General features: G+C 39.8%; 1 protein-coding gene across 3 annotated transcripts in view; it reads left to right on the top strand.

Moving 5' to 3' along the window:
* The window catches only part of IMPG2 (interphotoreceptor matrix proteoglycan 2), a 102979-nt gene that overhangs the window by 49813 nt on the left and 30105 nt on the right, over positions 1-23061 (top strand). For all 3 annotated transcript variants that reach the window (XM_049858314.1, XM_049858312.1, XM_049858313.1), the window contains 3 exons: positions 1813-1833; positions 17476-17720; positions 20553-20638. In XM_049858314.1, coding sequence (XP_049714271.1) covers positions 1813-1833; positions 17476-17720; positions 20553-20638 — 352 coding nt within the window. The remainder of the gene's footprint in view (positions 1-1812; positions 1834-17475; positions 17721-20552; positions 20639-23061) is intronic.

Raw genomic sequence — 23061 nt, 5'->3', positions numbered from 1 at the left:
CCGATGGGGGCCTGAAGTCAGTTAGATGTGACCTCAGCATCCTCCTGAATCTTGTCACTGTTCTACCGAGGTAGCTTTCGCATCTCTGTGTAAGGCCACTGTACAGGATATGTCAGGCTCCATCAAACATAGCCAAACCAAAAACCAAACCCACAGCTGTCGAGTCGATTCCGACTCATAGCGACCCTATAGCATAGCAGTTCTGAGTAAATCGGGGATATTCTGAATAAATCAGAGATACCTTTTTATAAGGCATCTCTTTTCTGCTTAAGACTCACAGCATAATATTGTTTTTGTGTGTCATTGAGTCGATTCCAACTCATAGCAATCCTGTAGAACAAAGTAGAACTGCCCCATAGGGTTTCAAAAGCCAAAATCTTTACTTTCCCATGGAGTGGCTTGTGGGTTCAAACCACCAATCTTTCGATTAGCAGCCAAGTGTTTATCCACCATGCCACCAGGGTTCCTTAGTGTAATACTAGTTAACATTCATTCAGTGAATACTTTGTAATGGGCACTTGACTTTCATGAGCTCATTTATTCAACAACCTTGTGAGGACAGGGATTCTTATTATCAACGCCCATTTTAGAGAAGAGGAAATGGGCTTAAAGTAATTAAGTATTAACCCAAAGTCAAGGAACTTGTGAATTGGGGGCAGAGGGAGGATTTGAATCAAAGTGGCTCTCTTTTACGCTCCTGCTCTCAACCTCCCTGCTGGCCTCAGTGCTGTGAATGTTTTGAGCGTTTGAGCGATAGCTGCGGCCCAGCCAACGGCGCAGTAGAGCGAGCACGAGGCCACACACTGTGCAGGCTGACCGCCAGCTTAGCAGCTTCAGTATCTTAGCTTTGGCGTCTCCTTGTCAAAACTTCTGGGCTCACCAGAAGGAATAGCAAGTGCAGCAAGACAGCAGCAATTCACTTATGCATTCTGTTTTGTTAAGAAATACTTTTAAAATAATTTGGACAAATAAATTAACTTGTTTGTCCCTCAGTTTATCTATAACATGAGGATACTCATAGACCTTAGTTCATACAGACTTGAGGGTTAAATGAATTAATTTTTGTAAAATGTTTAGCACAGTTCCTGGCGTATGGGAAGTTCTGTTTAAGTGTTTGTTACGTATAATAAATCTTAAAGGCTTTGCAATGTCATACAGGTTAGTTAGTCCTCAATCCCTTAGCACCTTGCTGTATCCCACCTGATTTTCTTTTATTTTTTCCAGTTTAAGTACAACATGTTCTTGTGTGCTGTCGAGTCAATTTTGACTCATGGTAACCCTGTACGACAGGGTAGAACTGCCCCATAGGGTTTTCTAGGCTGTAGTATTTACAGGAGCAGATCATCAAGTCTTTTTTCCTGTGGAGCAGCTGGTGGATTTGAACTGCCAACCTTTCAGTAAGCAGCCGAGCGCCTAACCGTTGCAAAACCAGGACTCCCTTAGATACAACATAACCCATTGTAATCCCCCAAAAGAGAGCTCCCAGTTTTGTTAATGCCAATGACTAATGTTCTCTGTTAATCTTCTTGAAAAAGTTTATAAAGGGGTAAACATATATGAATTGTTTAAAAATGTTTTTAAACAAAGTTTTAAAAACAGTAAAAACTGTTGGTTTTAAAGTAGAATGTTTTCTCCACCTTTGCTCCTTCCTTCAATCTCCAGGTATTTGTCGGTACCTGATACTATGCAAGCATTTTTATTAAAGGAAACAGTTAAAAGAAAATCAGAGGAACTATGCTAAGAACTTGGACTTGAATGAATGATGTGACTGTCTCTCCAGCCCTGTCTCACACTTTCCATTTTTATTTTCAGGCCCCCCAAGGACAATGGCAGGTAGAGTACTTTTTGGCATTTTCTATATTATCCATTGAGTCAGGAGGTAGTTTAGAAAATATGGCAGGTCCAGGGGAGCATGACCCGGTTTGTCTGTCACTTCCAGTATCACTACCCGTTTCCATTTTATAGGTCAGCGGCTGACAGGCTATTTCTGTTAAGGGTCAGATAGTAAATAATTTGGCTTGGCAGGCCGTATGGTCTGCCTATAGCTACTTGGCTCTGCCACTATAGGGGAAAAGCAGCTGTAAGACCAAAAAAAAAAAAAAAACGAAACCTGTTGTCATCGAGTCAATTCCAACTCATAGTGACACTACAGGACAGAGTAGAACTGCCCCCACGGGGTTTCCAAGGAGCAGCTGGTGGATTCTGACTGCTGATCTTTTGGTTAGCAGCCTGAGCTCTTAACCACTGCACCACCAGGACTCCCAGCTATAATACATTGCAAATAAACAGGCATGGCTATGTTCCAATAAAACTTTATATATGGACACTGAAACCTGAATTTCATATAACTTGCACATGTCACAAAATATTTGTCTTCTTTTGCTTTTTTTAAGAACCATTTGTAAATGTGAAAACTATTCTGTTTGTGGACAGCGGGCTAAATTTAGTTTACAGGGTATAATTTACAGACCTTGTTACAGACTACTGACTGACATGTACGTTTAAATATTGAGTTGTACTTCCCTGAAAACAAAAATAATAACTTGTATTAATGTAAACACTTTTAAGTACATGGCATCATTCAGTAATACTCAAACATCATTTGAAGTGGTAAATAAAAGGGAGAAAGGAGCTGATATCTATAATAGCTCATTTGCAAAAACAGTTGCTGTCTGTAATGTCTTAGCAGAAGGATAAATAGCTTCTCATTTTTGCCTTTGGATTCCGAATTTATTTAAGGTTATGTTCTGTGTTGGGTAATTGATAAGTATCCTATGGAATTTATAAAACAAATTCATAGCTAGATATGAGCATGTTTATAGATATAGTAATATTTCTTCATTGTAATATGTAGTATTTGAAAAGAACCTTCTGGCTGTCTCATTATTTTCATTTATAATATTTTAACAAGTATTTAATGCCTACTGATTGGCATATAAAAAGGAGTAACTCTTGGTTTCTGCCCTCTGAGAACACAGAATTTAATGAAAAGTGCTTTCAGACATATGTCAAAATGCTGTTTCCCGCCCCCACCCCCTTGCTTTTATCTTCCTAGTATCCATGTGAGGTAGTGAAAATGAGAATCCATTCTCTTTTTTGGAGGTGAGGATATTGTAGCTCAGAGAGATATATTGACTTGCTGTAAGTTATATGACTAGGAGATATTTTGATCAAAGTAATCAGAATTTGGGTTTCTGTACTCTCTGTGTATATGAAGGTCCCTAGGTGGCACAAACGGTTTGCACTCGACTACCAACCTAAATGTTGGTGGTTTGAACCTACCCGGTGGTGTCATGGAAGAAAAGTCCTGGAAATCTGCTTCCATTAAGATTATAGCCAAGAAAACCCTATGGATCAGTTCCACTCTGTAACACATGGGGTCGCCATGAGTTGGAGTCGACTCGATGACAACCACCACCACCATCAATGTGTGTAAACTGCTCTGTGTCTGTGCATTATGGATATATATATTGATGGTCTGTACTCAACCAAAAAACCTGATTGTTTCAGCGCTGCCCTCGGTTGGGACCTTAGGCTGTTAGCCCAAACTGTGATACTAACTCTGAGATCAAAAGAATGGTATCCAAGTGCTGACTGCTAATGTCTTCTCTGGGTACACAGACAACAAGTGAGTAAGGAGATATTTGATCTGACAGGGAACAAAACAGACAGTCCCTGATGGCACAGGAGAAAAGTAGGGTGCAGAACTCACATTCGAGGAAAAAGACCAGACTTAATGGCCTGACCGAGACTGGAGGAATCCCAGAAGATATGGCCCCCAGACTCTCTGTTAACCCAGAACTAAAACCGGTCCTGAAGCCAACTCTTCGGACAAAGAATAGGCTGGACTATAAGACATAAAATGATACTTGTGAAGAGTGTGCTTCTTAGTTCAAGTCGACACACAAGACTAAATGGGCAGCTCCTGTCCGGAGGTGAGATGAGGAGGCAGAAAGGGACAGGAGCTGGTTGAATGGACCCGGAAATCCAGGGTGGAAAGGAGGAGTGAGCAGTCACATTATAGGGGGAGCAACTGGGGTCACATAAGAATGTGTCTATAAATTTTTGTATGAGAAACTAACTTGAGCTGTAAACTTTCACAATTAAAAAAAAAAGATATTTGATCTTATAATAGAAGTGCTAATCTAGGTACAGTTTCCACATTTATTTAGCATTGTCAGGTATTATTAACAAGTTAAAACTAATTTTTTTCCTTTTTTTTTTAATGTGCTCTAAGTGAAAGTTTACAGTTCAAGTTAGTTTCTCATACAAAAATTTATAAACACATTGTTATGTGACCCTAGTTGCTCTCCCTATAATAAGTCAACACATTCCTCCTTTCCACCCAATGGAATTTATTCTTAACTTTTAGGTATTCTGAGTTTTATATGAATAAATATGTGACACAGAAATAGTTTGTTTATTATTATGAATACCTCTTTTTTACATACGTGCATACACATATATACCCATAAACATTTATATGCACATGAATCTTCTATTTGCTCTGTACCTCTTTGAAGATGTGCATATCACATTACAGCTAGTGAAACCTGTTTGAAGTGAATCAACACTGTATCTACCTGGAAAACATACTTGGAAAATTCAGCTCCTGACTTTGTAGGTGTCTGCCTCCTCCCTAATAGGAGACGTGCTATAGAAGAAGAGATGTCTGAGTTTCTTCAGAATGTCCTTGTTTTGGATGCTTTTGCTGAGAGGTAACATCCACTAGTTTTTTCTTTTAAAATATGCATCTGTCAAACCATCAATCAGGGCACCTAAGGGGAGAGAACAAGAAAGGGTGAACTTCACCGCTGCACAATTGATGCCTCTGGAAATAGCCGTTGGGCAGAGAAATCCTCTTTTAAATAGCAGCTGTTGCAGCCCGGTTCAGAAGATGAAAGACGATGAGTGGTGGTTGGCTAACGTGGAGTTGCTGATACAGGCAGCCAGCACCACTTTCTCCAATCAGATGATGTTGTTTATGTCTGCCAGCGTGTATTCTGTTTCTTGGGTACTCCCTTGGCCTCTTGGCTTTCTTTTATTTTCATCCTCATTCGTAGACATGGTGTCTAAGACCAATACAGATCTCTGTACTTCTAATACTGTGCCAGAATTCAGTCTGTTACGGTCACGGTAAAGCTGTTGGCCCTGAGGATAGATGGTCTCCTGATACTTAAAGCATTTCCTTGAGTACTGTTTCTAGAACAAAAACATGGTAGTAAGTTGCAGCATATCTCTGAGGCATTTTATCTTCTTTAACAGATTTATCCTCACTAGAGAAAGTAGATTGTGTTATATTCAGATGTCCAAGAGAAATATTGGAATAATATTTTACCGGTAAAGAGAAAGGCCAATCAATAATTTAACCCAAACTATCTGATTTGTATACGTTCCTTGATTGAGAACCATTTCTCTTGATCTTCTCCCCATAATATTTAAAAGTTATTCTAGGCACATAGTAGGCTTCCAGTAAATGCTTGATTCTCCTTGCTTGATTTTTCTGCATAGCCCAAGACACAATTCACGTGCTAACTGATACAGACTTTTTCCCTCTCCTCTCCTTTCCTATGTTTGCTGCTGCTACTTTTTTTTTTTTTTTAAATCATTGCTTTCTGTCTTAGATCCACATTAACATTACAAGTTGGTTTAATAGCTTGTACAAAGAGGAGAAGCGCACCTTTCCTGTGATAAGCTTGTGAAATGGGAGGCATGCTCCATGAGCAAAGATACACATCGTCATAGAGATGGATTGTTGGCTGTGAAGCCATGTCCCTAAAATGATTACTCAGAAGGTACAAATGTATGAAGAAAATATGATGTTCTTTAGGATGAGACTAATGGCGACCGTACAGGACAGAGGAGAACTAACCCGTAGGGTTTCCAGGGAGCTCCTGGTGGACTCAAACTGCCGACCTTTTGGTTAGCAGCCATAGCTCTTAACTACTACGTCACCATGACTCAGATTCGACTTGATGGCAATGGGTTTGGTTTTAGGGTGAAAAAATATTCTTTCATATTTAGAGTTTAAAATACACCAGACTAAGTCAGGAGTATCACAGCAACGTCATATGCTCTCAAGTGGCGCATATTATATTGTCTCATCTGCTTGCATTGTTGTTGCTGTTAGGCGCTGCGGAGTTGGTTCTGACTCATAGTGATCCTGTGTTCCCAGTCCTGTGCCATCCTCACAATCGTTGATATGCTTGAGGCCATCTTTGCAGCCACTGTGTCAGTTTGTCACTTTGAGGGTCTTCCTCGTTTCATAGACCCTCTACTTTACCAAGCATGATGTCCTTCTCCAGGGACTGGTCCTCCTGATAACATGTCCAAAGTACGTGAGACAAAGTCTCACCATCCTTGCTTTGAGGGAACACTCTGGCCGTACTTCCTCCAAGACAGATGTGTTCATTCTTTTGGCAGTCCGTGGCATATTCAATATTCTTCACTAACACCGTTATTGAAAGGTATCAATTCTTCTTCCGTCTTCCTTATTCATTGTCCAGCTTTTGTGTGCATATGAGGTGACTGAAATTATCACGGCTTGGGTTAGGTGCACCTTAGTCCTCAAAGTGCCATCTTTGCTTTTTAACACTTTAAGGAGGTAATTTGCAACAGATTTGCCCAATGCAATGTGTGGGTTGATTTCTTGACTGCTGCTTCCATCAGTGTTGATTGTGGATCCCAGTAAAATGAAATCCTTGACAACTTCAATCTTTTCTCCATTTATCATGATGTTGCTTACTGGCCCAGTTGTGAGGGTGTTTGTTTTCTTTATGTTCAGGTGTAATCCATACTGAAGGCTGTGGTCTTTGATCTTTATCAGCAAGTCCTTCAAGTCCTCTTTGCTTTCAGGAAGCAAGTTTGTGTCATCTGCATATTGCAAGTTGTTAATGAGTCTTCCTCCAATCCTGATGCCATGTTCTTGTTCATATAGTCCAGCTTCTTGGATTATTTGCTCAGCATACAGATTGAATAAATATGGTGAAAAGATACAGCCCTGATGCACACCTTTCCTGACTTTAAACCACGCAGTATCCCCTTGTTCTGTTCAAACAATTGCCTCTTGGTGTAAGTACAGGTTCCCCATGAGCACGATTAAGTGTTCTGGAATTTCCATTCTTTGCAATTTTGTCCATGATTTGTTATGGTCCACACAGTTGAATGCCTTTCCATCGTCAATAAAACACAGGTAAACATCTTTCTGGTATTTTCTGCTTTCAGCCAGGATCCATCTGAAACGACATCAGCAATGATATCCCTTGATCCATGTCCTCCTCAGAATCTGGCTTGAATTTCTGGCTGTTCCCTGCCGATGTCCTGCTGCAACTGCTTTTGAATGATCTTCAGCAGAATTTTACTTGGGTGTGATATTAAGGATTTTGTTGGATAATTTCCACATTTGGTTGAATCACCTTTCTTTGGAATGTGCACAAATATGGATCTGTTCCAGTTGGTTGCCCAGGTAGCTGTCTTCCAAATTTCTTGGTATAGATGGTTGAGCACCTCCAGTGCTTTATCCATTTGTTGAAACATCTCAATTCGTATTCCGTCAATTCCTGGAGCCTTGTTTTTTGCCATTTCCTTCAGTGCAGCTGGGACTTCTTCCTTCAGTACCGTCGGTTCTTGATCATGTGCTGCCTCCTGAAATGGTTAAACGTCAACTGATTCTTTTTGTTATAGTGATTCTGTGTATTCCATTCTGCTTTTTGTTGGGAGGTTTATTTTTTTTTTAATACCTTTTCAATCTCTTGTTATGGGTCTGATCAGTTTTCAACATCATTTTGTGTTAGTTTGGGTAGATAGTGTGTTTCTAGAAATTTGTCCATTTCCTCTAAGTTTTCAAATTTGTTGGAGTATAGTTTTTCATAGTACTCTATTAGGATCCTTTTTATTTCAGTTGAATCTGTCGTAATGTCCCCCATTTCGTTTCTTATTTGGATTATTTGTGTCCTCTCCTGTTTTTTGTTTGTTAGTTTGGCCAGTGGTTTGTTGATTTTGTTGATCCTTTCAAAGAACCAACTTTTGGTTTTGTTGATTCTTTCTATTGTTTTTCTATTCTCTATTTCATTTGTTTCTGCTCTGATCTTTATTATTTCCTTTCTTGTGGCTGTGGGCTTCTTTTGCTCTTCTCTTTGTATTTGTTCAAGTTGTGTAGCTAATATTTTGCTTTTGTACCTTTCTTCCTTTTTGATGTGGATCTATTGCTATAATTTGACCTCTGAGGACTGCCTTTGCTGTGTCCCAAAGGTTTTGGTATGATGTGTTTTCATTCTTATTTCATTCTAGGGATTTTTTGATTCCATCTTTGATTTCTTCTGTTACTCAGTGGTTTTTAAGCAGGGTGTTATTCCGTTTCCATGTATTTGATTTTTTTCCTTGTTCTTCCTGTTATTAATTTTTACTTTAAGGGTATTGTGATCAGAGAAGATACTTTGTATTATCTCAATGTTTTGGATTTTGTTGAGGGTTGCTTTGTAGCCTAAGATGTGGTCTGTTCTGGAGAATGTTCCATGCACATTGGAAAAGAATGTGTACTTTGCTGCTGTTGGGTGGAGTGTTGTATATATGTCTATGAGGTCAAGTTGGTTGATTGTAGCCTTTAGCTCTTCCGTATCTTTGCTGAGTTTCTTTCTAGATGTTCTGTCCTTTACCTAGAGTGGTGTGTTGAAGTCTCCTGCTATTAGTGTGGAACTGTCAATTTCTCTTTTCAGTGCTGTTAGATTTTGTTTTATGTATTTTGCAGCTCTGTCGTGGGGTGTGTAGATGTTTATTATGGTTATGTCTTCATGATGGATTGTTTCTTTAATCAATATATAATGCCCTTCTTTGTCTTTTATGGTGGTTTTGTTTTAAAGTCTATTTTTTGTGAGATTAGTATTGCCACTTCTACTCTTTTTTGGTAGCTGTTTGCCTGATATATTTTTTTCATCCTTTGATTTTTAATAAATTTATGTCTTTGTTTCTAAGGTGTGTCTCTTGTGGACAGCATATTGATGGGTCCTGTTTTTTAATCCATTCTGTCACTTTCTGTCTCTTTATGTGTACATTTAAGCCATTTACATTCAGTGTGATTATTGATAGGTGTGAGTTTATTGCTGTCATTTTGTAGTCTTTTTTTATGGTACTGATGTTTTCTTTGTACCTTTTACTCTTCTGTGCTAAATTCCTTTTCTTTGTGGGTTTTTTTTTTTCATTTCTTTCATTTTTGTACATTTTGTGTTTACTGAGACTTTGTTTTTCTTCTTTATTTTGATGAGTACGTTAGCTAACTTTCTTTGAAGTTACCTTGAAATTTACCCCTATTTTCCTAAGTTTAAATCACTCTTTTATTACTTGATAATGCCTTGACTTCCTCTCCATTTGAAAGTTCTATACCTTCACCGTTTATTCCCTCTTCTGTTGTTCTGACGTTGTTGTCATTTCCAGATTGATGTCTCTGGTTCCTGTTGTAAATTTTTTGGTTTGTTTTATCCTTGAGAGTTCATTATCTAGGTTGGTATCTGGCTTATGCTGTCTTATATGCTAGATTCAGGTTGTTTTCTGATGTTGTTGGTTCTCTAATCAAAGGACTCCTTTTAATAATTCTTGTAAATTTGGTTTGGTTTTTGTGTATTCCCTGAATTTCTGTTTATCTGGGAATGTCCTAATTTCATCATCATATTTGAGTGAGAGTTTTGTGGGATATATCATTCTTGGTTGGCAGTTTTTTTCTTTCAAGGTTTTATATATGTCATCCCATTGCCTTCTTGCCTGCATGGTTTCTACCAAGTAATCAGAGCTTAGTCTTATTGCTCTCCCTTTGTATGTGACTTTTCTTTTCTTTTTTGAGCTGCTCTCGGAGTTCTTTCATTGTCTTTGGTTTTAGCAAGCGTGGTTATGATATGTCTTGATGTTTTTCTTTTGGGGTCTGTCCTGTTTGGGGTTCCTTGAGCTTCTTGAATAGGCGGCTTTTCGTCTTTCATGTTACTGGGGAAGTTTTCTGTCAGCAAATCTTCAGTGATCCTCTCTGCGTTTTCCGTTTTCTCCTCCTGTTCTGGAACTCCAATCACATGCAAGTTTTTGCATTTGATTATGTCCCGCATCATTCTCAGGGTGTCTTCATTTTTCTTTATTCTTTTCTCTGATTTTTCCTTAAACAAAGTGGCAGCCAAGGATTTGTCTTCAATTTTCCTGATTCTGTCTTCCATTGTTTCAGATTTGCTCCTAAAACTTCTGTTGCACTGTCCATTTTGGAAATCTTGTTTATCTTTTGGATTTCTAATTGCTGGTTTTGTATGATTTATAGTTGTTTACTTATCTTGACATTTTGTTCCTGTATTATTTTTCTGATTTATTGTTTTGTTTGTCTTTTCCATGATTGTGTCTGTCTTTTCCATGATTTTGTCTATTTTTTTTCCTTATTTTTGTCTGCGTTTCCCTTCATCTGTTGGAGAACCCTGAATATTAGAGTTATGAATTCCCTATCAGGTAGTTCTATTGCCTTTTCTTCTAGCAGAAGGTTATCTTGTGACTTATTTTGGTCTCTTTCTGGAGCCATACGTTCCTGTTTTTTTTTTTTATGTTTTGGTATTGTCTGCTGTTTCTGGGACATTCAGGAATTATTTTCTTAGTTTATTGATTATAGATTTGATTGTGTCATCCTCCTTTTTTGTTTTATTTGTTATGTCTAGGCAGGTGGGCTGGGCGTATTTTGTTGCTTGCTTGCCTTTGAGCATGATACTTCTTACCATCTGTTCAGGTGGGCAGGGCTGGTCACTCAGCTATGGTGCAGCACGGCAGGTCCAGCAGGGGTGGGTGGGTGGGGTTTGGGTAGTTTGCAGCACGAACTGGGGGCAGTGGGGCCAGGCAGGGGGGCAGTGCAGGGCAGGGTCCAAGGGACCTTGTTGGTGCCACTTGGAGGCATGGCACTCAGAGCATGGTGCAGATAGGCAGGAGGGAAAGGAAGGGATTTGATGTGCAAAGTGGGTGAGTGGAAGAAGAGAAAGAAGAGATAAAAAGCAAAAATGAAGTAAAAAAAGAAAAAGTAAATAAAATGCTGGTGTGATAGGATTTGGTGGGTGTGAGTGGGGTAGACCTGATGAGGCCATGTGCTGGTGGCCCTCTAGCCAAGCAGTGTGGCTCGGCCTGTCGAGAAGTGTAGGTAGCACATGGGGCTAGGTCAGCAGGGGAAGGGAAAGGAAAGAAGGGAAAGAGAGAAAGAGAACCAGCAATGAAACAAAGGAATAGTAAAAATAAAAACAACAACAAAATAAGTGATGGGGCACTGGCCATTGGGGATGGGGCAGAATGGGGTGGTGGCAAACTGATGTATTTCTCACCCAGTGGCATGGCATGGGCCATTAGGAAGTGGCGGAGGTAGCACAGGGCCTAGGTTGGAGGGAGAAGGAAAAAGAAAAGAGGAAAGATAAAGAAAATTTAAAAATATGGTTTTGAGGGAACTGGCCTGTGGGAGTGGTGCAGACCTGGGGAGGCTGTGTGCCACAGGCTTTCTAGCTGAGTGGTATAGCACAACCCATGAAGAAGTTGGGGGTGGTACCTGGGCTTGGGTGGATGGGAGAAAGGAAAGGAAGGAAGGGAGAGAGAGAGAAGAAACAATTAACAAAATAAAAAACAAAAAAGAAGAAAAACAAACAAAAAATAAAATGGCACTGAGGGAGCTGTTCAGTGACAGTGCTGCAGACCTGGGGAGGCCATGAGCAGTCACTGTCAAACTGAGTTATGCAGCACAGTCCCTCCAGAAGGGGCATGGGCAATGCACAGGGATGAGTGAGTGGGAGAAAGGAAAGAAGAGAGAGAGGAGGAACAGAAAAAAAGAACAAAGCAAACAAACCAAAAAATCACAGTCTATCACAAAGTGGAGGGGACAGTACACAGGGCTAGCTGGGTGAGAGATAGGAAAGAAAAGAAGGGAGAGAGAGATAAGCAACAAAAAGCCCCCCCCCCCCAAAGAAATAAAAAACAAAGCAAAAAAAAAAAAAAATCAACCCTGCAAGAAGGGGAGGGAATGGCACATGAGGCTGACTGGATGGGAGAAAGGAAAGGAGATAGAAGCGACAAAAAAAAAAAAGCAAACCAGAAAAACAAAGCAAACAAACCAAAGAGTCACAGCCCATCAAGACGGGGAGGTCCTGGCACATGGGGCTAGCTGGGCAGGAGAAAGAGAAGCAAGGAAGGGAGAGAGAGAACAACAACAAAAAGCCACAAAAACAATATCAAAAAACAAACCACCAGAAGAAAAAAAAAAAAAAAACCAAAAAATCAAAGCCTGTCAAAAAAGGAGGTGTTGGCACATGGGCCTAGCTGGGTGGGAGAAAGGAAAGGAAGGAAGGAAGAGAGAGAGAGAGAAACAATCCAAAAAAGCCAAAAATAAGATTAAAAACCAAACATAAATACAAACCCCAAACAAACAAATGGCGTAGAAGGGGCTGGCTGGTAGGAGCAGAGTGGACCCTGCAGCAGCAAGCTAGTGTCTCTCTGGCAGAGCAATCAAGCAGGCAGTGGAGGCTGTATAGAGGGAAAAAGGTTGGAGGGTGGGAAAGCATGTATACCTGGTTACCAGGTGCTCTGTCTCCTGCTGGGAGTTTCGTGAAGTTGGCCTTTCTGTACTCCCTGTCTGCAGTCCTTGGTGGCCTGAAGTCCAAGATGGCAAAACTGGGTGGCAGTGAGCTGGTATCTCTCTGACCTAGTGCTTGCAGCCCATTGGCAAGTGGCGGAGACCTTGTACAGGCATGAAGAGTATGGGGTGGGAAAGCATGTATCCCTGGTCCTGGGTGCTCTGTCTCCTGTTGGAAGCTCTGTGAAATTGCCTTCCCATACTTCCTGCCTGGGTTATTTGGTGGCTGTAGCCCAAGATGGTGAATCTGGCCATTTTAGCTGGTGGGGGACCTCTGCTCTGTAGTTCTCTGTTCTCTGTCAGTTTCTTATTCCATTCAGTGCTTGATCGAGTTCTCTAGTCCTTCATTTGGTACTTAGGGTTCCAGGACTGACGTTTGTATCTGTTTTACTTAGTGTTTTGGGTCCTTGCTGTAGAGGGATGGCATGGTGCTTCTGTCTGTAGCACCACGTTGGCTCACCACCTTCCATTGGCTTTTGATGCTTCCTGGGTCATTCACTATTTTGCCTACAGAATCCTTCAAAATTGCAACTCAAGTGTTGCATTTTTTTCTTCAGTTGTTTCAGCTTGAGAAGTGCTGAGTGCGTTAGTCCCTTTTGGTTTTCTAACTCCAGGTCTTTGCACATTTCATTATAATGCTTTACTTTGCCTTCTTGAGCCTCCCATTGAAATCTTCTGTTCAGCTCTTTGACCTCATCATTTCTTCCATTTGCTTTAGCTACTCTACATTCAAGAGCAAGTTTCAGAGTCTCTTCTGACATCCATTTTGCTCTTTTCTTTCTTTTTGATGACCTTTTGCTTTCTTCATATATAATGTCATTCCACAACTCGCCTGGTCTTCAATCATTACTGTTCAGTGCATCAAATCTATTCTTGAGATGGTCTCTAAATTCAGGTGGGATATACCCAAGGTAGTATTTTGGTTCTCATGGACTTGTTTTAATTTTCTTCAGCTTCACCTTGAACTTGCATGTGCAGTTGGTATTCTGTTCCACAGTTGGCCCCTGACCTTGTTCTGACTGATGATATTGAGGTTCTTCATCATTTCTTTACACAGACATAGTCAATTTGGTTCCTGTTTATCCCACCTGGGAAGGCCATGTGTATAGTCACTGTTTATATTGCTTAAAAAAGATACTTGGAATGAAAAAGTCACTGGTCTTAAAAAATTCTATCGTGATCTCTGGCATTTTTTTTTTTTTTTTTATCACCAAGGCCATATTTTCCAACTACTGCTCCATCTTCATTGTTTCCAACTGTTGCATTCTAATCACCAGTGATTAGCAATGCATCTTAATTGCATGTTTGGTCAATCTGCTTGCCATTAGTGAATAAAATTGACCGTTTATTTTTGCGTTTATTTCAGAAGTATTTAATGAATTACTGTGCATGGGGCACAGAGGTGAATGAATTATCCTTATGCAGTCAGTGCCGTATGGCACTGGTTTTTTTTTTTTTTATGCAGTTAGTGGGAGAGATAGAACCTGAGTATCAACCATACCTCTGGTGTAAGAGATCCCCCCAGAGGTGACATCTGAGCTGAGGTAAAAAAGAAATAGCTAGGTGAAGAAGATACGTGTATGTGTATGTGAAAGGTGGGGAGGAAGGTAGGAGATGGGTGATAATAAGGAGCAGTAGCTGAGAGCCCGTACAGCCCGTGGTGTAAGTACATCAGCGTGACTGAAGGTGCATAAAGAGCAGGGCGGTGTGGAGTGGTGTGGTGAGTTCTGACCAGTAGGTGTCCCTCTTGCTGTTTTCTTCCGCCTTAGGGTTATCACTTGGTTATTTTAGCATATTTTACAGAATTCATTTTTTTACAAATGAGGATCAGGAAGTATCCATAAGTTAACATATTAAGGTATCAAAATTAAAAGGTTTTAACTGCACGAGGACTTGAGGGATGTGCTAGAAGTCAAGCAGATGCTTTTACCACTTAGTAGAGCATCAAGACTTCAAAGTGCTCAGCTACTACTTTTGAAAGCTTTAAACCACTGCCTTGGAAGAGGCAGCTTATCAGATCTGGGAGGAAAATCTTATTGAAGTTACTCATGGAAGATGGCCAGCTACTTGTATGGCACCTGCAGTCCAGGGTGTGATCTGCAGCATGCAGGTCAGGACACATCCAGAACTGCCAGTCCTTCCAGGAAGGAGAGATCTCTGAAGACCAATTCATGCTTATCAAACCACAAAGGACTACAAATTATCTAGGATGCCAGCTGAACAATTAAAATGAGAAATACATCTATCAACTGACTAATTATTGAATTGGCTGGCTCATGTATTCTCTCTCCATAGGAAAATTTTCTAGGGAGTTATAATCAAACATTTCCTTTGTGAGCTCGAAATCAGAAAAAGGAAGTTCCATGATCTTAATGGCCAGTGTCATCAAGCCGTGTTAGCCTGTTACGGCCATCTCCAGTCTAGGGATCCGCCTGACAAAGAAGCCCCAGTACTGTAGTTGGAAGCTTAGGGTTATCTTTCCATTAAACAGTAGCATTAATAAGTTGACTAATTCCCTTTTTTTAATAGACTTCATGAGACCATCCTCATTATGTTGCTACTTTAGATATGTGAATACCTTGGGTAGGCTGTAGTTTTCTTTTATATTCAGATAAGTATAGGTTTTTGTTCATTTAGTAGTCCCTGGGTACCTCTCAGGGCCAGATACCAAGCTGAGCCTCTAGGATGGAAACTGGAAAAGAGAGACTGAGAGGCAGTCACTGTAAACAGAATCTTTACAACTAACAAAGGCTATAATCGAGGAATATGCAACATTCTGTGTAAGTTCAGAGGAAGAAACTCTTAATTTATTTTTTCGGCTTTGATTTGGGAGTCGTTTTGCCCCTATAGCATGTCTGAAGGTGGCAAATCTATTCCATTGCATGTCTATCTTGACTGGTTTATTTCTGGGAAGATAGTGCCTGCCTTTCCTCTGGAGGGACCTTGGTGAGGTTTCTTGAGTACTGACTATGATGGCTGTGTCACAAAGACTGGCTGGAGACCCAGCATGATGACTGGAGCAGAACTATCCTAGTAATAACCTTTTCTGGTAGTCATTTAATGAAAGCTACTGAGTGTAGAAAAGTAATTCAGAATGCATGTGTTGGAGTCAGACAGATCTGTGTTTGAATCTTGACCCTATCACTTAAATGTATTGTGAACTTTTACACGAGTATTTTAAGTCTCTAAAGTTTGATTTCCTCAACAGTAACCTAAAGATAATAAAACTTTCCTCATAGGTTATTATAAAAACTAAATGAATTTTAATGAAATTAAATAGATTAGATGAAAATTAAGTTAAATGCAAAAAGCCTGTCACATTGTAAGCACTCACAAAATATTAGGTTTTAGTTATTAAAGAAAATCTGGGTCATAGTCTAGAAGGCACAAACGTGTTGCATATAAAAATTTATTTTCTGGTGTTATTTCTCCAAAATGACCACTAAGAAAATGTCAAATGAAATATCAATTTCTACTTATTTCTTTCTTTTCATCTTGCTATCTTTATTCCAAGAAATCTTCTCTTTATTTGTTTATGGAAAGGTGGATAGTAAAAAATCCCAATACCCAAAGTTATATGTTACCACTTAATAAGGTTTTATTTAACTCATCAATAAGGAGAGCTAGCCTCTAGAGCATTTGTAAAGCAGAAATTTACTAGTCCATTGGGAAAGAATCACTAAGTTAAATGCAAAACCAGTTGTCCTATGGGGTAGTAAAATTATTAACGTTGGGGTTCTCTTTCCTACTAAACTTAAAAAAAAAAATCACATCTTAGTAGTTTTTTTTACAATTTAGTCCTGTTAGCTGCCATGGTGTCAGCCCTGACTCATGGGAACCCCATGTACAATAGGATTGGACTGTTGGGATCTGTAGGGTTCTCAGTAGCAGATTTTTGGGAGTAGATTGCTAGGCCTGTCTTCCTGGTTTGCCTTAGTCTGGAAGCTCTGGTGAGACCTGTTCAGCATCACAACATGCAGGCCTTCACTGACAGATGAATGCTGGCTGCACCGGAAGTGAATTGGTCAGGAGTGGAACATGAGTCTCCTGCATGGAGGCCAAGAATTTCTACCACTGAACTACGACTGCCCTACTTTACAGAACTGTAAATTCTCTGGGCCACTGTCAAACAAAAGTGTGCCCCCTGAGAAACTCGGACAACTGTCATATTAGAAAATACTCTATCGTGATATTTTTTAAAAATCACAGAATCATTCATTTGCTTTATTTTTAAGTTTTCACAGTTTTCCTTCCACAATAACTATGTTTTAGTTTGTTAAAAAAAAAAAAAATTTTTTTTCTTTAATAAGCTTCTTTATTGCTTCACTCTACAAAATACATAATTCATCCAACAACAATAATAAAAAGACAGGGAGGATTTTCCATTTTGGGGAGAAGTTAGGTTAAATAGAGCCTTTTTTTCTTATTAAGTGAAGAGAAATACTAATAGAGTGAAGGAAGCAGACCAATAATGGACAGGAGAAGTTGAATTTGAAGGAGGAAAGAAGGAGTGTGAACATGGGGGAAGAAGATGCTGAGATAATTTCACAGGGATGGTCTCTGTGCACACTTTCCCTGTTCTTAGAACTATGGCCCTCTGCTCCCAGGGAAGGAGGAGGGATGTCAAAGGCTGTCTAGAGTCTGCAGAGAATGGTGATGGGATCCATGCCTTCTTGAGACTGCCCCGTCTGATGTTTGTTCTCCGTGGGTTCAAAGCCCCTTTATTTGTACTTCCTTAGAAGTCCTTAATGGGGCAGTGGTGGTTCGGTGGTAGAGTTCTTACGTGAAGGCAGCTAACAAAATTAAGGTATTCCAAAGGTACTTGAGCAGGCCCTAATTTGTTCTCTCTTCATCCGTAGTGGTGTAGATGTTTATTATGCAGTTACCTTCAATGGTGAGGCCATCAGCAACACCACGTGGGACCTAATTAGCCTTCACTCCAATAAAGTGGAAAACCATGGCCTTGTGGAATTGGATGATAAGCCCACTGCTGTTTATACGATTAGTAACTTCAGAGATTATATTGCTGAGACATTGCACCGCAACTTTTTGCTGGGGAATTCCTCCTTGAATCCAGATCCTGCATCCCTTCAGCTTATCAATGGTGAGTTTGATGAGCTCTGGCAAAAACTAATTTTCCTAAAATATATGTGGTTCTGAGCATTTTCTAATCTGCGTGAGACAGGAACCATCCTCATATGAATGGAACTTAAGCCATGTGGCTATTTTGCATAGATTAATCAGGGGCTCTCTGGAATATTTGTACACAGAGGCCAGAAAGAATGGGGAGAGTGGAGAAATAGCACAACATTTAGAAATAGTTTAGAGAAATGGGAACAAAGTATAAGAAAAAGGAAGTAATAGCTGGAAGTATGAATTGAAACAGGTTGTAGTGCTGCCCAGGCAACCAAGACATTAACTCTCCAGAGGCAAGTCAGCTGGAAAAGGGTTAAAAGTCAGAGAGCAGAAAAGAAGGAGCAGGAAGGTTGATGGAAGGCCTTAATCAAAGAAGAATTGGTAATAGGTGCCAGACAGAATACCAAGGAACCTAATACTAAGTTTGACATCAGATAGCTGTGGAGATCTAGTTATGATCCAAAATAAAGAGGTGGATCTGGGGTCATCAAGGAGAGAATAAATACTCCAGATTTAGAGTCAAAAGCATGGCCCAGTCAACGTGGGACTAAAGCTTGCAAGGAGTCTGGTTACTAGTGTACAACAGCTTAGCTATTTCATGAACACATCTCCGTGATTTTTTCACTTATTGGTAGCTTCACTTTTAAAAATGTCCAGCAGAGTTTATTTTACTGAAGTGACTGAGCATGGGAGGAGTACCAGCTGTCAAAGAGAAAAAGGTAAAAAAAATTACAAGTGGAAGAGAGTGGAATCAATTTGAAAGATAAGTTAGAGAGGTACTTAGGGAGGGAATCAAGAATTTTGGGGCTGGAGTTTGGGGAGAATTTTTAGAAGGAGAGAAAGGAAAGTCTTTCTGGGTAGTTGTGTGTGTGTGTGTGTGTGTGTGTGTATGTGTGCGTATGTTGTGTGCATGAGAGAGAGAAAGAGCTAAAGGAAGGGAAAGGAGGAGGGAGAGAAGAAGAGAGAGAGAATTTTAAACAAAAATTTTCTGTGCATAATATGATTCTCTTCTCCCAAGATAGGTTTTTTTTTTTTTTTTCTTTTTAAGATCCTGGACTAAAACTTTAAATTAGTTTTTAATTACTTTGGATGTGACACTGTGCTAAGACAGGGCCACAGAGTGCCCTGGACTTTATATGGGTTTCATAGGACTTGAAAGTGGAGAAACTTTCTCTTCAATGGATGACAGTGGCATAAAGCTATCAGTTCTAAAACACTAGGGAGTCATTGTTTTTTGGAACAGGCAGATACCCTGGGCTTAAAAAATGCTCCTTTTTCTTAGTTGAATCTTGTTGGAATCCTTGGGTGAGATAAAATACTGAAAAGAGAAGAGATTTATTATCACCTCAAATTGTTAAACTTCTTTTGGCAAGGCTAATATAGACTAGCTGGGGGCTACTCATGAGGGCACCATAGGGGCAGAATGTTCCAGGAATCTGGACCCTGGAATCCAACAAAGCAAAGATACAGTTAGGAAGTCATGAGCTGAAGGAGACTGAACTTAAATTCAGCAGAAGATAGAACCACCAAGGTAGTAACCAAGGTGGTGGGAGAATGACATAAGAATTAAGGTGTAAAACGGGCAAATTGAAGTTGCTTAGGAAATTAAATCCACAAACAGCATAGCAAGGTCTTCCTGCTGGGGGCTACTGGTAGAATGGAGCTACCTCCCAAAAGGTTTTTTAAAAGAGGTCAACAACCCAGACTTTCCAAGCAAGCTTTAAATTTCCAAACAAAAGCTTGAGGATATCCAGCGCCAATTGATTCCTGTGCCTTGGCCTTTCATTAGATATATTTTTGTATTGCTCAGAATTTTGTTCCTAAAACCCATTCCTTTGCCAACTCAGAGTTCTGAATGGCAGCAGCTTTCTAGGCAACATGGTCAGCATCTCAAAGGATATGATCATCCTTGGTTTCGTGGAGTTTATTTTCCACATATGACAATTGTTCGCACAGTTGAAAAAAAGTTTTAGAAAATACTTAAACCAAAAAGGGTTTTTACATTTCTAGTTGATTCCTGTATGTCAGGCCAGTGGAAGCAGGTGGATAAAGAAAGACTGCCTCGGTTTTGGTCAGGTACCTCAGATTACTATCCTGGCAGCCTCTTCTTTTTAACTTTCATTGACTCCCTCTCCCCTCCCAGGCAAAATCAATTGCTTGTCTGTGTTTCCATATGTTGTATATATGCTCCTCCTGTAGTTTTATAATTTGTATTTATTACTCTGACAGGGAGTGCTTCCAGAGGAGAACCATGGCTTTCTTAATCTTTATAGCTTTGATTTCAGCAGTCTTTACTAACTAGTAAAGATGCAGTAGATTTTTGCTCAATTATATAATCGACTCTACTGCTTCTTAATATTGCTATCCTGATAAATAATGGTGTCCTAGTCCATTTTTCAAAAGCACTTTGTGCGAAAAAAGAAATCATTTTGTATAATTTTCTACCATTCTTAGCATCTATCAAATGGGTTGAAATTTCAGTTCAACTTTCTTAGTTAGAATGAAAAAAAATTAGTGTTATGAGAGTAAAAACTGATATGAGAGAGGAAGGGAAATAATACAGGAGTCTTGTAAATATAACAGTGGGAATGATTTTTATTTTACGTTGGATTCCTATAATTCAGACAGTTGTACTAATATAAGTAAAATATCTGAATAAAGTAGCAAGCATTTTTAAGCCTCCCCTTTCAGTTCTTCTAAAATTTAAGCTGTTAAAAGAATGAACTTGGTTTTTAGTTGTCTCTGCACCTCTAGTGTTTCAAATAGAAATGTTCTTTAATATTGTTCTTTCTTTACTTAGTGAGAGGAGTTTTACTTCCTCAAACTGAAGACCCAGCTTGGAACACCCAAAGTTCAGGTGTTCAGGCAACCACACCATCTATGCTGGTAAGTATGTTTCTGTATTTTATGACCAGAACCAGGCCCTCAAGCTTCCCTCCTTTGTACGTTCACCTGCTTACTTCGGCATAATGAATTTCCCAGGCTGTTGCCATTTTAAATATTCTCTTGCATCATCCCTAGAACATTACTCATAGTTGTCAGCTCATGGGTTCCGAGTGTTGGTTCAGAAAATTTAAGCCTCCCACAGTGGTTAAATGAAGTCTGTATTTCCAGAATTTACACGTGGTAGAAGTTTTATTTATGATTCATACTTGTTTGGTGATAATTAAGCTTTAAGTGACCACTGAGTTGTTCCTTTACCCAGAAATAGTTTCTTATAGCCCAGACTGTATATTAATTTACATAGGTGCAGAGTATAGACTTTGTTTCAGAATTATATTTAAAAAAAAAAAGTTTAGACTCCAAAGCATATTAAAAAATAAAAAACAAAACCCGATTGCCATCAAGTTGATTCTGACTCAGAGTGACCCTCTGAGACAGACTAGAACTGCCCCATAGGGTTTCCAAGAAGCAGCTGGTGGATTCCAACTGTTGACCTTTCGGTTAGCAGCCAACCTCTTAATCGCTGTGCCAACCAGGACTCCCCAAAACATGTAGAACAGTGTATATAGAAGGGAGAGAAGGAAGAATAAAAATATAGGATAGCTGACAAATGACAGGGACTCTAAATTAGGCCTCATTAAAAAAAAAAAAAAATTAAATTGTACTTCAGATGAAGGTTTACAGAGCAAACTAATTTCTCATTAAACAATTAATACACGTATTGCTTTGTGACATTGGTTGTCAACCCCATGACACGTGAACACTCTCCCCTTCTCGACCTTGAGTTCCCTATTACCAGCTTTCCTGTCCTCTCCTGCCTTCTCATCTTCGCCCCTGGGCTGGTGTGCCCCTTTAGCCTCTTTTTGTTTTATGGGCCTGTCTAGTCTTTGGCTGAAGGGTGAATCTTAGGAGTGACTTCAGTACTGAGCTATAAGGGCCTTCGGGGGCCATACTCTCGGGGTTCTCCAGTCTCTGTCAGACCAGTAAGTCTGTTTTTTGTTTTTTTTTTATGAGTTAGAATTTTGTTCTACATTTTTCTCCAGTTCTGTCCGGGACCCTCTATTGTGATTCCTGTCAGAGCAGTTGGTGGTGGTAGCTGGGCACCGTCTGGTTGGGCTGGTCTCAGTCTGGTAAAGGCTGTGGTAGTTGTGGTCCATTAGCCCTTTGGACTAATCTTTCCCTTGTACCTTTGGTTTTCTTCATTCTCCCTTGCTTCAGACAGGGTGGGACCAGTGGAGTATCTCAGATGGCTGCTCACAAGCTTTTAAGATGCCAGACACTACTCACCAAAGTAGAATCTAGAACATTTTCCTTATAAACTATGTTATGCCAATTGAGCAAGATGTTCACTGAGACATGGTCCCAGCCCTTAGCCCAGCAATTCAGTTCCTCAGGGAGTTTGGATGTGTTTATGAAGTTTCCATGACCTTGCCTTGGACAAGTTGTGCTGGCTTCTCTAGTATTGTGTACTGTCTTATCCTTAACCAAACTTTTACCACTTATCTATTGTCTATTTAGTGTTTTTCCCTCCCCTCCCTCATAACCATCAAAGATTGTTTCATATAGTATTTGTCTAAATTAGGGCTCATTTTAACCTGGACTGAACACATACCCATTAGAACAGAAATATCATGGAATGAGCTTTCCTTTTTGTTCTTACCACTCTGTTCCGTTGGGGACCTCCCACCCGCTCAACACCTCCACTCACTACTTCACTTATAGGAGGGTTGTCAGTAGAGAAGAAAGTAGCTTCCTCAAGTGCAGTTAAAACAAAAACAATCACAACAGCCACAACTATAACACTAGAGACTTTCTTGTCTACAGTAAGTACCTGAATCTTTTATTATCACATAAACATAGGAGGGGGATTCCCTTCTCTTTCTACATTTCCCACTCCTACTTTTTTTTTTTAACAGTCAAATTAGTTTGTACGTAAAGTTCACAGTCAGATTAATTTGTACATAAAGTGTTCCCTGACATTGGTTGCATTCCCTACAATGTGTCTGCTCTCCCCATTTCTACCCTGGGTTCCCTGTTTCCTTTATTCCAGATTTGCTACCCATTCCTGCCTTGTCATCTTTGCTTTTGGACAAATGTTATCCTTTTGATCTTATATAATTGATTGCTCTAAGGACCTTGTTCTTCTTGGGTGTTATTCTTATGGGTCTGCCTGTTGTTTGGCTGAAGGTGGTCTCTAGGTATGGCTTCAGTATCAGGTCAGAAAGGTGTCTTAGGGGTTCCTCCAGTCTCTGTAAGTCTGGTCTTTTTTTGTGAATTTGATTTTATGTTCTACATTTTTCTCCCTCTCTGTCTGGGACCTCTGTTGTGACTCCAGTCAGAGTAGTCAGTAGTGATAGCCAGGCACC

The sequence above is a fragment of the Elephas maximus genome, chromosome 18 (genome assembly GCF_024166365.1).
Source record: "Elephas maximus indicus isolate mEleMax1 chromosome 18, mEleMax1 primary haplotype, whole genome shotgun sequence".
Lineage (NCBI taxonomy): Eukaryota > Metazoa > Chordata > Mammalia > Proboscidea > Elephantidae > Elephas > Elephas maximus.
Note: the sequence above shows the minus strand (reverse complement) of the source record. Positions and strands in the feature narration are given on the sequence as shown.